Source organism: Impatiens glandulifera, chromosome 1 (assembly GCF_907164915.1).
Source record: "Impatiens glandulifera chromosome 1, dImpGla2.1, whole genome shotgun sequence".
Taxonomy (NCBI): Eukaryota; Viridiplantae; Streptophyta; class Magnoliopsida; order Ericales; family Balsaminaceae; genus Impatiens; species Impatiens glandulifera.
The window spans coordinates 106,890,909-106,910,491 of NC_061862.1; the positions used below are offsets into that span (position 1 = coordinate 106,890,909).

The 19,583-nt window shown below is 32.2% G+C and overlaps 1 protein-coding gene across 1 annotated transcript; it reads right to left on the reverse strand.

Annotated features, from left to right (window-relative positions):
* Nucleotides 1-696: 696 nt before the first annotated feature.
* LOC124922752 (metal-nicotianamine transporter YSL3-like) lies at nucleotides 697-5,204 on the reverse strand. The gene is made up of 7 exons (XM_047463460.1): nucleotides 5,000-5,204; nucleotides 4,665-4,840; nucleotides 4,474-4,568; nucleotides 2,902-3,036; nucleotides 2,635-2,824; nucleotides 1,873-2,015; nucleotides 697-1,737 (listed from the first exon to the last, which is right to left on the reverse strand). Exons 1-7 carry the CDS (start codon nucleotides 5,187-5,189, stop codon nucleotides 837-839), a joined length of 1,830 nt encoding a protein of 609 aa, XP_047319416.1. The 5' UTR covers nucleotides 5,190-5,204; the 3' UTR covers nucleotides 697-836.
* Nucleotides 5,205-19,583: the final 14,379 nt, after the last annotated feature.

The following is a 19,583-nucleotide window of genomic DNA, read 5'->3' on the forward strand; positions in this document are numbered from 1 at the left end:
AGACAGAATAGTTTAAGGATATCGAGTATACTAATTAACTAATAAAGTTATATGTTTTCATAAAAGAATGTTCAAAATGTTATACTTACTCATTCCTATGTAGGATTCAACAGTTGAACTTTTCATAATTTTCAATTTCTAATAATGGGGAGGATTGTTAGAATTTAAACTAATTTTTACAAATTTCATTAATAAATGAAAATGAGAACGATTTAATAAAATCAAATGAAATTCACATTAAATTTAAACGTGAATTAAATAATAAAATTTGATGCAAATGTATAATTTTGTGTATATGAAATTTAAATGTCTACAAAAATGTATAGACAAATGAAAAAGAGCAGAACTGGAATCATGAAAGTTTAATTACAAATGATCTTCAAGGATAGGAAAGTCGTCCGAATTATCTTCGAGGATGGGAGAGTCGTCTGATTTGGCTCGATTTATAAGCTCCGTAGTGGCTGAAAATATTGTCTTTATATAACAAATAGCTCCTGTACCATTTGAATGTAATCAAACGGTTTGGATAATTAATAAGAGTTACTTGGAAGGTGGTGTGATTTTTGTTCTTTTTCATTATGCAAATGTTTATCCACACAAATAATAGGCGATTCTCATATCTGAATCCATCTATGATATATATACAAAATTATTTCAAAATAAAGTGAATTATGTATTATTTCATCCCATGTTTCTTAGAATGAATTTACATATACTGACACATCAAATAAATTCATTTGGACAAACTATACATTATGAAGAAAATGAGGGTTATTTTTATTATGATGATGTTGTGAACATATATGAAATAAATGTATGAAATTCTTATTGTAAGGTTATGAAGGCTTGAAACTCATGCACATTGGAGGATTTATCTTGGCTAAAGAAAGAACCGCGGCCGGAAGCATCCACAACCCTTCTCCACATATCAAACCGGAAGCAACCGCGGGAACCATCAACTTAGCCACACCCTTATTCATTTTATGCCAAACGAAAACCACAACACTCCCCACAAACATATCAATGGAGAAATACGCACCCGTTATGAAAGGCATAGCCATAGCCATGGGAAGAGGCATCCATTTCCCAATCCCAAACGGATCAAGATCTCTCAAAAGATTAACCCCAACCGCAAATCCAAAAAATCCATACCCTAATTGTAAACAATGTCGAGGTAACGACGAAAACCCTTCAACACCTAGAATAGCCATGTTTCTATAAATAACCGCGTAAGGAGCCTTGTATTCTCCATTAGGGTTTCCAATATCAAATGCTTTGTAGAACAAGAAGAAACTTAAAGGGCAAACAAGACAACCTATAGCGGTTCCAATAGCTTGGCTTATAAGCATTGCTCTTGGAGATGACATTGTTAGATGACCGGTTTTGAAGTCTTGCATCAAAAGACATGAATTATTGACGACCGATTTTATGAGAGCACAACCAGCCAAACTTGCTACAACTCCGTGTTCTTTTCCAATTGTGGCTGCTAGGACGAAAAGTCCAACTTTCGAGTAATTGTATGCCATGTTCATATCGGTTAGGCCAGCTCCATATGCATTGCAAAAGGCTAGAGGTGGTGATAAAATGCAAGCAATGATGATATAGTACCATTTAAGCTCCGGAAAAATGAAGGGTATCGCGATTGAAGAGATTATAGTTAAGATTATAAACCCTATAATTGATATCCTTGATGGAATATTCTCTCGTACAAAGACTTCGTTTTGTCTTGATGATGCTGCAAACCAAATAAATGTTTTGGTGATTAAATTATATTGTATTTGTTATAACTTTGATCTCATTAATAAACATTTTCTTGGAATTGGAGTTAATTTTGAGCGAGAAAAATGTAAAAAAAAATGTATTGTCACAATCAAACTATAGTGTTCCAAATAAGTTTTTTTTTTACCTGAACTGAAATTTCTTTGCCTCATTTTGAAATTAATGAGTGTGGAAATGGTCACCTTCACAAAGTAATAGAGACCATCACCCAAGATGAGAGCTATTGATATGAAAATCTGCCATTAAGAACAATTATAAGAAAATAGTCTATCTAATTAAATATTCATATTACCATATATAAAACTAAACAAAATAAATAAATAAACTTTATAAAATCTTAATTAAAATTAAGTTTCCAACTAAAATAACATATAAATATAATATTAAGTACATTAACAAAAATATTTTAATATATAAACATTAATTCAAATTAAATACAAAAATTAAATTAAATAGATAGATAGACAAAAAAAAAAAAAACATGTAAAAATAGTCTCAATCATTATCTTGATAATAAGTCAGATTATATAAATAATCTATAAAAAAAATTATACCCTTTTAATAATATAAATCAATTTATTAATCAAAATATAATTTATTTTTTAATTTTTCTAAATATTTTTTTGTTACATATAAATACATTTTTATCTAAAAATTCCACTTTTTAAAATTTAAACAAACAAAGTTATTTAGATAAATCTTTGGATTATTCAAATAAAATGAAACTATAATAACAATTGAAACAATTAAATAATTTTTATAAAACAATTATAATAGTTGAAGGGATAAAGTTAAAATCAACCAATATTATAATAACTAAATGAATATAAATAGAGATTAGGAAGAAATTAAGACCTTGTAACCAGCCAAACTCTTCATACTAGATTCAGGAATATCAGCAGAAAACCAGTCTCCTTTAAACTTACTAATAATTGGCCACATAATCCCCCATGAAAGAACAGCTCCAAAAAGACCAGACAGATTTACAATATGTGGACATATCATACCAGTTCCAACATAAGTCATACTAAAATCAAAGTAGAAGCTGCACATATATAATAATTACATTAATAATATTACATAACCAAATTATTAATTAACCTAAAACTATATATTATATACCTGTTTTTCAAAGCTTCCAGTCCAAAAGTAGGAAACCGAGAGAACCCACATCCTCCTTTCCCAGTGTAAAGCCATTGAAAGAATCCCCAAAAGAAGCTAATGGAGAAATATTTGAAGAACCCTCGTACTTGCTTTCTACATTTATTAAACATCTTATATTAATTCACATTTATTAAACTGTTTAAGATAGTGAATCTAGAATCCTTAACTATGTATATTTACTTCTTCAGATTAGAAAATATTAGGTAAGGGTGTTTGTGACATATATGTCAAGATGTTTTTACATAGAAACTTTTAATAAATACTAGCATATGTTTCGTGCATTTGCACAAGTAATAATATAAAAAATCATAAAAAATATATTACGGTAAAATTGTTTATGGCAGGTCAACCCACAATCCGACCCAAGTATCCATTTACTCTCACATATATATCCAAATTAACCACAACTTTCAACCCGGCAATCCAGACACTTTAAAAATTAAGCATAATTATATATATATATATAGATTAGTTAGTTAAAAAGTTAAACTTTTATTGTTAAAATATCCCGCGTTCATAAAATTTGGTATTGAATTTAAAATATAAAGTGTTATTAGTCTAGTTGGTTAAGGGTTATACTTATTTTGTTATGTTGCAAGTTCGAACCATATCTATAGCATATTTAATTTTATTTTTAACCATTTTTAACCCAAATATCCATTTACTCTCACATATATATCCAAATTAACCACAACTCTCGACCCGACAATTCAGACACTTTAAAAATTAAGCATAATTATATATATATATAGATTAGTTAGTTAAAAAGTTAAACTTTTATTGTTAAAATATCCTGCGTTCATAAAATTTGGTGTTAAATTTAAAATATAAAGTGTTATTAGTTTAGTTGGTTAAGGGTTGTACTTATTTTGTTAGGTTGCAAGTTCGAACCATACCTATAACATATATTTAATTTAATTTTTAATCGTTTAAAATTTATGGGCGGGGGACAACCCATAATCCGACCCAAGTATCCATTTACTCTCACATATATCCTTTATTAGTGTCTAATAATCAGTTAAAATCGAGAGTTTATTTATAATTATTAGTCATTTGTAAATTCGTAAAATTGATAGATTATTTAAAATAATAAGAGTTTAATTTTTTTTTCAAAAAAGTCTATGTATATATAAAAAAAAAATCATTACAACAAAGGATATTATAAAAGTAAGAAAATAAGAAAAAACAGTATTTAATAAATTTATATTATTATTATTTGTATATATAATTAAGTATAAATATAATTTTAAAAATAATAATAAATATTAAACAACATTAAAATTTATATTTAAAAATATAAATTCACTTTGTTTTGTAAAATCGTAAAATCGAAATAATTTATAAACTCATAAATTTAAATATCATAAATTTAAAATTCGTAATTTAACTAGTTTACAAGTTTACTTAAATCAGATTCGTTATTCACGTTAAAAATAGTAGACTAAACTCGATAATCTAATTATCAAGTTATTTTAATTTCTTAGCGTATGAATTCTATTGTAAACTAATTAACGATTTGGAGAGAAGGACCTGGCTGCATCTTCTTTCTGATTATGAAATCCATGAATGAGAACTGCAGTGGCCATACCACTCGGAAAAGTTAACTTGAAGTCTATTATCAAGATCTGTGGATGATCAAATTAAAGCATTAATTTGCATCACTAGAAGAGAAACAAGAGATAATGTTTGATATTAAAAGTTAAAAAAATGCAAATTATTACCTTTCTTAAAGGAATCAACACAAACAGACCTATGAAACATACAAGGAAAAGAAAACCAATCATCCAACCAATTTCAGGGTCTTTATAACTCCCAGGTGAGTTCCCTTCAGAACTACTTCCCCCTGTTAATTCATATGTTTTCTTGTCCAATGCCAACAAAAATGAACCAAATCCCCCTTGTCACAAAAAAATCAAAATAAATAAATTAAAAAGTGAAACACTTAAAGGAAGAATACAAAATTTGTAACAATACTTTTACTGAAAAGATTTTAATCACATAATACTTAAAGAACAAGTATTTAATTAAGTAGAACGAAAAGAAATTAATTAATCACCTCCAATGGCGATGCCATAACACGCTACAACACACGTTTGGATCATCGTATTCTCTTGTTGAGTGAACGGTGTAGAAATGAGTCCAACTTTCTCGACCACCCATTTCCATATATGAACGAAAACAAACCCTAGGAGGGCAGCCGAGACATTGAGATTCGGATTAATTCCGGTTGTGAGGTTCAACTTCATGGCTATGATGCTGAAAATGCTCCCAATAAGAAAGCTAGCCGCCACACCACGAACCGTTATCTGCTCCCCCCATGGTTGGATTTTCAAATCCTTACATTCTTCTCGTTCTTCGTCGATGGGTGCTATTTGCATCATCATTTTGTGCTATCCTTAATAGGATTTTTCTTGATATCCAAAGCTACAAGCTTTAACTAAGAATATATAGACAGACCTTGATGAAATTCAAAGCAAGAAAATCATAGTGTCATATTTCTATTAGTAGAAAATGATAGGTCTTTCCCTATATCTCTCCACTCTCTTTTCCTCTTTTAACCTTAATTAAATCAAAATATTGTACTTGCTTCTAAAGAAAAAAATAAGAAAATGCTTAGAGATGGGGTTGTATTAATAGTTTATATATAAAAGGTCCAATCACAAATGTTACACATGGAGATGGGGGAAGAAAAGCTCAGTTCTCCACCAATAATATGAGATAATGGTGAACTCATTGCATTATATTAATGATGATTCTGTATCACTTAAGTTTAATTAGAAACTAAAGATCAGATTTGTTTCATTATTTTAAAGTGGACTAGCTAGAATTTTACTGTCTTTATTAATCATTATGAATAAAAATACATGTAGGGGATTCAAAGATCAAGATTCACTTTCAACGGCTAGTATTGTGGTGTGAAATCCTATGAAAACATGCCATGAGATTGTTTCAATGCCAATTAACATCTCAAATTGAAGTACTCGAAATCCAATATATGGGTATACTTAAAAATCACTCTTATTCTCTTAAAGAAGAAAAATTAATAATTTTGGATAAAGTTGACAATCAAACTAAGTAAATGTTACTTGTCTAACTCTATGAAAGAGTTTGGACTTAGTAAATTGAGATTTATGATTAACAGAGTTTGGTTAGGATGAAGAGAAAATGATTATTTCTCTATTAATGTTTATATATATATATATATATATATATAATTTGTGCCGAAAGTAAGTGTAATAGCTGTACAAATATAATAATATATATACAAGTACTTCAGTGACACCTCAAATTAGTACTTAAATTTATATATATAAAAAAGTTTGCTTTTAATTATTTGAGTAGAGAAAGACAAAAAAAAAGAAAATTGAGAAGAAAAAGAGTCTGGACTTGATTTGATTCTGTTGGTGGATCTAAGGGTTATCTGGAATAAAAATAAGACTTTTTTTTCAGATATAAATATAGTTTGGAGAAAGGAATTTTTAGAATACTAATTTTCTTATTAAATTTTATTTTCAACCTAAACAAAATTTACTAAACTATTTATAAAGTATGGATCAAGAAACGCAGTAAGTACTTTTGTGACAAATGAGTTGGTACTTTTGTGACAAATGAGTTGAAATAGATTATGTTTAGGGATGGCAACGAGGCGGTTTGGGGTGGGGAATGCAATTATTATCCCGTCCCGTTTTAATTTCGAGGATTATTTTAATACCATTCCTGTTCCGTTCGGTTTTTTTCGGTTTCGGGTAATCCCGCGGGGCACCTCTAATAATTTTTATTTTAAAAAATAAATAAAAATTATACAATAAAATTATATAAACAAATTTTTTAATATAATTTGTAATATATTAAAATTTTATATTATTATAAAAAAATAATTTTAATACTTTTATAAAATACAGTAAATAAATAAATATATTGGTGATTTAATATATTTAATTATATTTATGGTATTCGGGGCAGAATCGGGGTGAAATCGGGGCGGATCGGGGCGGGGGACACAAATATCATCCACGCCTCATCCTTGTTCGGTTTCGAGAAAAAACCGTCCCAAACGGGACAATTCGGTTCGGTTTTCGCGAGGCGGTTTTAAATTGTCATCCTTAATTATGTTGCATATTTAGACTTAAAAATGTAGTGGTAAGCATTAAAAAATTTCACTCCAGTTTATAACATTAAAATAATTATTTTAATTATTTTTAAATAAATAAATTTAAATCAATTAACTCTATGATAAAAAAACCTATTTAAAATAATTAATTATGATTAATTAATGTGTTACCTAATCAAATTAATTAAGAGTTAATGCAAAATACAAAAATAAAAAATTATTTCGGATAAATGTTATACCCATTTGTCTAAAAATAATTTTAGAAAAACTAAAAGACAAAGACAAATAATTTAGAGTGAATTTTGTATCCAATTCACCTAAAGTAATTATTTATTTAAATCTTAAAAATATATAAAAATAAATTGGTAAAATATTGCCATATTTATTTTAATATTTTGTGTATTTGAAAATATCAAAACTAAGCCAAAAGTGTGAAAGAAAAATTCATTTCAAACAAACTCTTAAAATTTTAAAATAATAATAAATTTATAATCAGGTGTGGCCAAAACTGGAAGAAGAATATACAGCCGCACGCGTTGGATCAGCTTTGGATCTTCATCCAACGCCGTAGCGAAGGAAAAGCGCGCACGCGAGGCAACCGATCACTAAGCGGTCGTTAGCTGAAATGCTAATGGACCGCTCAAGCATTGACGGAACGCCAACGGAACGCTAGCCGCACATCCAAACAACTTCGTTTTGTCCATGTTGTTCGTCTTCATCGCGATCGCCGAGTAGATAAGCATGAAGAACACCAATCGATTTTGTTTTTTTGGAACTCAACCATTTTTTGATGGTTTTGACCCGTTCAAAAGCCAAAATGGTCACGCTGAGATCGTGATCATTCTCCCAACGCCAGTAGGCCTCATCACTGCCTACTTCGGCGAATTAACTAAAGAACAACCAAAATATATTAAATGTAATTTGGCTAATTCAAGCCACTAAGCTTCATGAACCGACCTCAGAAGATATGTGTATCCCGAGATAAGATAATACCATCTGACATATGTGTCAAAGGCTTTGACAGCTCTCGCCATGTGTTAATGGGTTGCTTCAAGTGCACCGTCTAAGTGCCCAACATCCCCTTCCAGTTTGAATTTTGTGTCATTAACATGCAACCTTCTTATAATTTAATCTTAAGAAGACCATGGCTTCATCAAGCCAAGGCTTTAACCTCTACCCTACATCAAAAGCTCAGGTTCATCGCCAACAACCATGCCATCATAGTCAACAACGCGATAGACACTACAATAGTCATAGGGTCTACCTACATAGACACCCCTAAGGTTGAACTAAGCGGGTTCAAGATATGTCCAATCCTCTCAGAAGGTAAAAACTAATCCAAACACCCCGACTTTAGTACGTTTAGCCTCTTTTCAATCAGAATGATTCACCAAATAGGATATTTTTTGGGAATGGGTTTAGGCCCAAACTCTAAAGGCATGACATCATTCCCGTAACCATGTTATAACATGGATTGACACGATCTAAGATACATCCCTACAGGATTCGAAGAAATCTGCACGAAAAGGATATCCAAAAGACACATAGTTGTTCCACCAACCTTGAATGAACAATTCGTCCGTGAGGGACAAATCACCCTATGCTTGGACTTCCCCAAATCTTTTACCAACACAAATTTACATAGACATTTTTCAGGTCTCGAAATCTTTTCAGATTGTCTAAACATCTCTCATCTTACATCTTAATAATGACCATAAGTGCATGATAAATACCGCAAAAGTGAAAGAAGTGGCTCTTCCCACGGCTCCGTCACCATTGACTCTATTTATTATTATGGTAAATTATTAAAGAGTTAGTACTGGTCTAGCCAAAAATCATAGTTTAGCAGAAGTTTGGTCCTTATAATCATAACCATTTTATTTGTATGATTAGGGAAACAATGGACTATTGGTGCAACGCCCTTAAAAGATGGCTCAGATTCCCTAGAAATATGCTCTAGCTCAAGAATATAACTATCTCGATTCTCAAGAAACCGACTCCCTTTCATCCATCGATACTATGATGGACTCTCATGTGTAGAGAGATGTTAAATATTGTACATTGTAAGAAACCCAAGAATAATGATATTGTTAGATCATATTCTCTACATGTAATAAATCCCTCGATGATAAAAGAAGTAGATTTTGAATCTATGAGTAAAATGATCTTTCCTTTTACTCTGTCTTGAACTTCAAAACCAAACACTTCTTAGAAACTGAGGATGAGATTGTCTCCGCTGCAGAAAATACAATTAAAATCAATTTAAACACAACCGACGATCCTTCAGATCGTACTGATTGGCCAAAGTTTAAACCTCCAAGAACGTCAAGAAATTGTTGAGCCGCTGATAGACAACAAAGACGTCCATGCCTGGTCATACAAAGGCATTCCAGACATCGATCCAAAGATCACACGACGTCATATTCCTCTATATCCTGACACTAAGTCTGTGAAGCAAAAACTTAGACGAATGTAAGAGGAAGTTATGAATAAAATCCGGGAAGAAGTTCGAAAGAAACTCTAATATGGATTTCTCGTGGTAGTGGAATACCCTACCTAGATTGCTAACGTAATACATGTCTTGAAGAAAGACGGAAGATTACGTGTGTGTAGATTATCGGGATCTAAACAAGGTCAATCATAAACACCATTTCCCACTACCACAATCGACATAATAGTCGATCATGAATTGTTATCATTCATGGATATATTCTCATGATAAAACCAAATCATGATCGCCCCGCAAGACTGGAAAAGATCACGTTTATAATAGAAGTATGAACTTTCTGTTATAGGTTCATACCCTTCGGTCTTAAGAATGCGGGAGCCATTTATCAAAGGGAAACCACTATGATCTTTCACGACATGATCCACAAAGAAGTAGAAGTATATGTTGACGACATGATTTTCAAATCAAAAGATTGAAAAGGACATATCCTAAACCTCGCAAAATTCCTGCAATGAATCAAGATATATCATCTACGACTCAACCCGAAGAAATTCACCTTGGAAGTCATCACTAGTAAATGCTAGGCTTCTTAATCACATATAGGGGAATTGAAGCTGATCCCTCTAAGATTGAAGCAATCTTGGCTATGCCGACCCCTCAAAGAAAAAGAAAGGTCTGCAGGTTTTTTTTTGGTAAAATCTAATTTATTAGCCAATTCATCAATAAGTTTACTATGACATGTGATCCGTTCTCTAAGCTACTACATAAATATAAAAAAATCGTATGAGACGAAGATTGTCAACTAGCCTTTGACTGAATCAAGGATAATTTAAAATTCCCTCCCATACTCATGCCGCCCCGAGCCGACATTCCTCTCATCCTATACCTTACTATAACAGACACAGTCATGCAAAGCCTGTTGGCTCAAGCAAACGAGGATACACTCAAGACAACTGTGTACTACATCAGTAAATGGATGACTCAATGTGAACTTAATTACACTCTAGCTGAGAAAATATGTTGAGTCTTAGAATGGGTCACCAAAAAGTTGAGACACTACATGCAAGCTCACCCAATCAAGTTAGTATCAAGATTGGACCCGATCCACTTCTTGTTCCAATGAACTCTTCTGTCACAAAGGCTAGCCAAATGGATGATGATGTTATGCGAATAAAATATAACCTACATAGTATAGAAATCTGTTAAAGGAAGCATTGTTGCAGACTTTCTTGCTAACCAATCTATCATTGTTGAGTCAGAAGACGAACTCGAGCTCCCCAAAGAGGGAATTATGAGTATAACATCAGACACATAGAAACTTACGTTTGATGGAGCTTCCATAAAGCGAAGTTACGGAATTAGGATTTTGTTAGTTGTCTCGAAAGGGACGTACAACACATATCCATAAAACTCGAATATTCCATTACCAATAACGAGTCTGAACACGAGGCATGTCTCTCGGGTCTCAAATTAGCATATGAAAAAGGGGCAACCATACTAGACTTCATTGGTGACTTTAACCTAGTTATATCTCAAGTCAATGGCATGTGGAAAGAGAAAGGGGAAAATCTCAAACCCTACCACTCCCACTTTACCCCATCATGAGCAAATTCGATCAAGTATCATTTATTCACGATCCAAGAAGCCAAAATCACTTCGAAGAATCTCTGACTACTTTAGCATCCATGACTTAAATTCCTGATAGAATCAAAGTCAAACCCCTAAAAATCTGGCAAAAACAATGACCTGCTTTTGAATCGAGAGTAGTCACTTCCTGTGAGAATACTACTAAACCTTGGTATGATACTCTAAAAAAGTACATTGAGTATGGAGAAAATCCTTCTCATTTCAGAGCTAAGGAACGACGGGCGTTGCGCCAGTAGTCCACCAATTACGCTTGGATTGCCAATAGGCTTTACCGTCGATCTTCCGATGGTCAAAACATTCTATACATAGATACTCTTGAATCCAAGAGGATCATGGAATAAGTACACACATGAACATGTGGGCCACACATGAATGGATTGGCTTTAGATAATAAATTACTCAGTCTAGGATATTATTGGCAAAACCTCAAACAAGTATATGTGAGGTATGTAAAGAGTTGTCATTAGTGTCAAATATATGCTAACCTAAACCATACACTGACCCCGCTCCTCTACAACATGACATCCCTTTGGCCCTTCTCTACATGGGGAATCGACGTAATCGGGAAAATCTATTCTCATGCGTCAAATGGACACGGATTCATGCTCGTTACTATAGACTACTTCACCAAATGGGTTGAAGTAACCTCCAACAAAGTATTGAAATAATCTCAAGTGGAAAAGTTCATCCGAACTAACATCATCGCTAGATACGGAGTTCCTCACGCCCTGATTTTAGACAATGTTCGACACTTCCAAGGAAAAGTGTTGAAGTTGCTCGACGAATTCAAAATCAAGCATCATAAATCATCGCCCTATAGACCCCAAACTAATGGTGCAGTCGAAGCGGCAAACAAAAACGTGATTAGGATCATTAAGAAGATGATCAACATATATAAGGATTAGCATGAGAAGATTCCATATGCCTTAAGGGGATATTGTACAACCGCTCGAACATCGAAAAACGAAACTCCCCACTCTTTGGTTTACGGCATGGACGCTGTAGAACCCATCGAAATCGAGATTCCAACTCTAAGAGTTCTCTTAGAGAGTCACATCATAGAAGAAGACTAACTCAAATCTCGATATGACCAACTAGCGTTAATGGAGGATACGAAGTTAAATGCTTTATGAAAAACTCAAGCCTATCAAAAATGTATATTAGACACCTTCGATTGAAAGGTAAAACCTAGAAATCTTAAAGAAGGTGATTTAGTTCACAAACGAACCCGAGAATCCTACACCTGGGGGTGAGTTTTGACCCCAATGGGAAGGACCCTTCCTACTTAGGAAAATCCTCTCTAGAGGAGCTATTCACCTATTTAATCTAGAAGGCGAAGAGTTCATTGTTCCAAGCAAATTCGATGCGCTTAAACGATATTTTATATAATATCAAGCATCGAAAAACAGTTTAATTCTCGACCTCAAAAGAATCTCATCTCAACATAAGCTAATCCCAAGTTTTGCATAACTTGCAACATGGAAAAATGACTCAAGGTCCGAACTATAGAGACCTGATTATTCTCTTGCAGAAAAATAAACCGAAAAGATACGTAGGCAACCCGCATGATTACGGGCCTGGTCTTAAATATACAAACAAAACCTCCAGTCACTTCCTCAAGAAAAAGAAAATATTTTGAGAGAAGAAGAAAAACTTGATCTCATCCTAGAGCCGATGTTTCAGATTTTAGGAAATAAGTAGGGGAAAAGCCAAGAGCATTAATTCCTTTCGATTTATATTCTCAAACAAAACGAGGATTTCACAATAAATCTGATTCAAGAGATATCGGTCATAATCTATTTTTCATTTGTAGACAATTATCATGAGAGAAACCCCATCAAAGGTTTTTTGAAGAAAAAGAACTAGAATAAGCCCCATAAAAGCGAGGCCTAGAGCCCCAAATTGGGAAAGGACATCTCATCGCTACTTTTGTTAAAGAGGGAGAGATTTGAAACACATTTCTTTGGTAAGAAAAAAACAAAAAAAAATAAAGATGCCAAAAAGAGAAACGGAATACAACTCAAAAAATCATTAAAAAAATTTAAAAATATTCCTGTATTGGTTGAGTTATTGAAATCACTATTCGTGCTCACTCAAACTCTAGTCTTGATTGCTACGGTAAGAGTAGAATGTATCGATTCGACCAGATACACTCCGGGAACCAAAAAAGAAAAGGGTTAAATGGTTAAGGTATTGAAATTGCCATCCATGGTCTTCCCAAGATCTTAATCTTGATTGCTATCGCAACATGGATGTACCGATTCTACTAGATACACCCGCGAGCCAACAAAAAAAAGAAAAAGAAAATGACATATGAAAACTCAAAGTAGAAAGTAGAAAGCCTCTCCCAAATGTTTTTGAGATGATTCGAACTTTCGAAAATGTGGTTCAGGGCCGAGCAACCAAAAATAAGTTACACTCTTTTATTAAAAGGTTAAAGTACTGACCGCCTTCCTCGAAGGTTATGATCAGGGATAATCGTTTGTACACGAGATCGAATTATTCCTTGATGAAAAAAAATCATCACAAAGGACAGAAAATATATTCAAAGTCTAGCCCCAAATACGTTTTGAATCCAAAAGCGTCATGATTCATTCCAAAGGATTAAGGTTCATTCCAATATCGAAACAAAAGAGATAAACAAGGATAGGAACTTGGGAAACAAAAAATGTTTGTTCATCCAAAAATATGAGTCATTAGTCCATAAATAAAGCTAGAAATTAACTATTGACTAACAGATTTCAAATAGCTGTAGAGGAAACTTTGAAAAATAGTTTGTGATAAAAAATCGGGTTTTTGATTTTAAATCTTTTTTGAAGTGTAAGAAGCTATCCAATAGCTTCCTTATACTAGATATACTTTATTGGTATCAAAAACAAGAACACTAGCGATTCATTTTGACTAAATCAAGAACTCAAAATTTTCAATTTATTTTGATCAAACATGATCGAGATGGATCAAACATAATCCAAATAGTCTTCCAGCATCATTACAATTATGTTAGGAAGTTTTCTGGTATGTGATTCAATAGAATTAACCCAAGAACAACAAACTCGTTTTTTTATTTTTAAAATTCAAATTTGGGTTTTTGTTGTTTAGATCCATTGATAGATTCTATCATATCTAGATACTTTCTAAATCATTTAGGGATGAATTTTCATCCATAAAACATCATAAACAACAAGCATACAAGCTTATGTAATTTGAAATATAAAAATTTTAAATTCAAACTATAAATATGAATTATAGGGTGATTGAATCCTTACAGAGGATTGAAGAACACTCTTTAGACCTTAGGGAAGATGTTGGGATGCACAAATCTGAGCTTTAAGGCCTTCAAATAAATCCAAAACCTTGGAGCTTTAATGGCAAATTTCTGAAAATCGGAGATTAAAAGCTGGATAGTGGGTTCTCTAGATTTAGAACGACTTAGGGAGTCTATTTATAGCTGCCCTGAGTCGATGGAGGCTTATAGTGGCCTAAATCGACCAAAAGTCGTTAATGGCTTTTGGTTGTTCTTGGCTTAAGTTTTCCGAATAGGGATGAGTCATACCTATTTTGATAGGGAGAAATGATCATCATCGTAAGGTAATAAATTTAGGTTTTAAATGAGTTGAAATGATGGACTAACGAGGGATTTCCAAAAAGACAAGATCAACATGGATCTTAAACCTTATCTACTCGTTTTAAGCGCTTTTAGGCATTCAGTTGGTGTTCTGTTAGCGCTGGGATGGACATAGTTAACGTCCACATTAACTACTCTCATATAACGCACGCGCTCTTCTCCTCGGCTACAATGAGCTACGCGACTGATTCTTGGGTGTTGGATGAAAATCCAGTGCTCATCCGATGGCTATGGTTCCTACTGTAGTTGATTCTCTTAGTTTCGGCTACATAGGATCGCAAATTTTATTTTTATTTTAAAGACCTAAAGGTTTGTTTGAAATTTATTTTTCTTTCACCAATTTGACTTTAATTTTGATCTTTCTAAATACACAAAATATTAAAATAAATATGGAAATATTTTACTATTTTATTTTAGTTTTATATTTCTATGGTTAAATAAATTACTATTTTAGATGAAATGAATACAACAATTCATTATAAATTATTTATTTTTATCTCTTAATTTTTCTAAAAGTATTTTAAGATAAAAGAGTACAATATTTATCTCAAATAATTTTATTTTTATTATTTTTATAATTTTCTTTAATTAATTAGGCTTTAATTATTTTAATATTATAAATTGAGATGAAGTTTTTTAGTGCTTATAGTATGTTTCGAACTTACAACCTAACAAGACAAGTACAGTCTTTAACTAAATGTGATTGGGATGTGGTTTGTCGAGGGATAATAGAGTGGTAACAATTGAAATTAGTTAAAAAAATATGAATCAAATATTTCATTGACCATAATGTGAGTTCACGATACTAAATGTTAAAAAATATGAATCACATATTTGATTGACCAAAGTGAAAGTGTAAAGTTACGAGATGAGAGGTTCATCGAGAAAAAAATATGTGATGAGATATGTGAGAATATGAGTTATTTTACTGAAATGAATAAATTGTGGAATGAGAGTGTTCTATTTTTTATTTTAATATATTATTCGTGATTTATTAAGAATTTTAAAATTGAATACATATTATTATAAAAAAATTTATTAAATATATTTTGTTTATATTTATTTATGCGCATTGCACAAAAAAAAATCCTACTTTAATTAATGAATTGATTGATTTGATATTTGATTAGATTGAATTATTTAAATAACTAGCATAGTTATCTTGCAATTGCAAGAATTAATCAAATACATTACCAGATAAATTATTCTAATTTAAAAAATATATTTGCGATTTAAAATTAATTATCAAGATAACATATTTTAAAAAATATTTAGTACCTTTTCAATTAAATTAACAAATATTATATGGTAAAAATTGATAATAAAACAGAAAAACAAACCACTTAAAATAGTTATAATACATAGAATTAACATATAAAAATGATAACAAAAAGAAAAGGTAAAACATAATAGCAAAATGGACTTTAAAAAATAGTCACAAAAAATTTATATTTTTCTATTAGACAAGTTAAATTGTTAAAATTTTAAAAATTTCTTTTCGATTGAAAATTAATAATTAATATCACATGTTTAAAAAAATATTTAATACCTATTCAATTAAATTAACATATATTATAACTATAGTTCTTAAACTAAAAAAAAATTAAGAGAGTTCTAAATTTTAGAAATTATTTCAACAATAATCCTAAATTTGTTATTTATCCCGTAGAAGAATTAGTCATTATTAATGCCAGTTGATTGGGTATTAATGTTAGTTAACTTAATTTAACTAATAATAATTGTATTGTTTGTTAATAGGAGTTACAACCATATGTTGATTAGTTAGTGTTAGTTATATAGTTTATGAAATATTTTGTATTAAAATTACTTGAGATACCTCTTTAAAATAGTTGGAAGTTTTTTTTACCTATATTGAATTTTGTGATTATATAAATACATAATAAAATCATAAATTCCTTACGGGTTTTTCTCTCAATAATTTTTGTTTTTCATTTTCTTATTCTCCATTCTCTCTTTTATAAATGCTTATAACTTTTCTAATTTGATAATATTTCTTGAAGTTTAGAGACTTCGGTTAAGAATTTAAATATAAATATTAAATTTAATAAGTTAATATATATATTTAAAAATTTTGAAAATGAATAAAAAGAAGAACACAAGTTAATAAGAATAGTAAATTATAGGCTGTCACAACCGCCTAAATTATAGGCGCTATGTGACAGCTTACTAGCATTGTTCGTCTTCTTCACCAGGCGGGTATTTTCATGAACGGCAGGCGGTCTTCTCATGGGTGGGTATGCGGGGTTTACATGAGGGTCATGGCAACGGGCGTGTAGATCTTCGCTCCCATCGTATCTCACCCTTCCCTCTGACACGGTTCCTGAGCGAAGATACCTTATCTGGGTATCATATGAATATTATATTATTTCCTGGCGTTAACACGCGCTGCCGTTAACGGCGTCTGGTGTGAACCCGGGCCTAAACCCGGATTCCGGATTCTCCCTCCCTCCGTCTCCTGCCCAGATTGATTTATTATTAAAATAATAATGCTGCAATCTGATTGGTCCGCCACAGGGGAACACGGCAATCGGTAGCAGAAGATCTGAACTGCTGAGTCTGACCACTATTGAGCTTCTCTCAACAAAAATATGGTATATTTATATATAATAAGATGAGCTTGGGTGGGCTTGCATCCGTACAAATCACCTATTCTTCAGTCTAAATCAATGGAATGACTTGACTAATAGTCCAATCTATGTATAAGTCTATTTGGCGAGAACTCTGGGCTTGGCCATGTTTCCCAACCTAGCTGGGTAGTTTTACCCCAGATTTTGTGGCTCTTGGCAACGCATATCGACAATATTGTTGAGTTATGGAGTCTATACTTATAATAAACTTTACAATTGTTAATTAGAGTTTATTGGATTTGTATTTGGTTTTGGCTTGGGTCTGACTAAGAGTTATTTAGGTTTATTATATTAATATTTACCCTATAAATATGTGATTATTAAGAGTTTACATGGTTAAGATAGAATTTTAGAGAGATAAAGTGTGAGGCAAAAACTCTATATTTCTTCTTATTTTTCATAGTGAAATCTGGTGGCGGCTGAAGTAGACGTACCTCAATTTGAGTGAACCACTATAAATCTGTGTTTTCTTGTGTTCTTCTTTCTTGTGTTTTTACAGATTGTTTCAAGCAGGTCAGATTTTGGAGATACAAATCCTAAAAACTGGTATCAGAGCAGTTAGGATATATCTGAGCATTGGAAACGATGGCAAACGAGAGTAGTATAGGACATGGGATTGGAAGATTTGATGGGACAGATTATGCCTTCTAGAGGATGCAGATTGAAGATTATCTCTATGGAAATAAGGTTCATGTTTCTTTGAGTGAGAAACCAAAGAAGATGGATGAAACTGAATGGAAACTCTTTAATAGACAGATTTTGGGAGTTGTCCAATTGACGCTAGCCAAGACGGTTGCTCACAATGTAGTAAAGGAGAAAACCACAATGGGTCTGATGAAAGCTCTTTCTGACATGTATGAGAAACCTTATGCTAACAACAAGGTACATCTGATGAAAATACTCTTTTACTTAAGAATGGTTGATGATACTTCTGTCACTACTCATTTGAATAAATTCAATACAGTTGTGAATCAATTGTTATCTATTGAGATTGATTTTGGGGATGAAGTTAATACCCTAATTTTGTTAGCATCTCTACTAAATAGATGGGAACCTATGAGAACAGTAATTAATAATTCAGTTGAAAATGCTAAACTGGAATTTGTTGAAGTTAGAGATCGTATTCTTGCTGAAGAGGTTTGTAAAATTAATTATGGTAAAACATTCAAAGGTTCTAATCTAAATGTAGAAAATAAGGGCAAAGGTAATGATAGAAATTTCAATCGAGATAAGAGAAGATCTATGTCCGGAGCAAGAGGAGTCAGTCCAAGTCTGGGCGGACATTTGAGTGTTGGAATTATGGTAAACAAGGTCATTTGAAGAGGACTGCAAAGCACCGAAGAGAAACGGTGATGATAAAATGATACAGCCAACATTATTACAGAATCTGTCATTGATTTGTTACTTCTGTCTGTTGATAGTCCGATAGATTCATGGGTTTTGAACTCGGGAGCGTCTTTCCACGCCACTGCCCACAAAGAATTAATGGAGAATTATGTGGATGGAAACGGTGGAAAAGTTTATCTCGCGATAGTGAGCCACTGGATATTGTTGGTATGGGGGACAACAAATTGAAGATGGCAAATGATTTTGTTTGGAAGATTAATAAGGTGAGACACATTCCAGGTTTAATTCGCAATTTGATTTCTTTTATACAACTTGATGAAGAAGGTCACAATTTCAGTTGTGGAAATGGTGCGTGGAAGGTGACTAAAGGAGCAATAGCTGTTGCTCGAGGTCACAAAACTGAAACGTTATACACGACTTCAACTTGTAGAGAAACAGTTGTTGTTGTAGTTGATGAATCGAAGAACAGTGAGTTGTGGCATTACAGGTTGGGCCATATGAGCAAAAAAGGGATGAAATTTTTTTTTGAAGAATGGACATATTCCAGAACTGAAGTCTGTTGAACATCAATTATGTGAAAACTGTATTCTTGGAAAACAGAAACGGGTGAATTTCTTAAAGATTGGGAAAGAGCTCAAGAAAAAAAAGGTAGAGTTGGTACACACTAATGTGTGGAGACCTACACCTATTTCTTTTATTACCGAATCACACTACTACGTGACGTTTATAGATGATTCGACGAGAAAGGTATGGGTATATTTTATGAAGAACAAGTCTGATGTATTCGTAGTTTTCAAAAAATGGAAGGCTTTG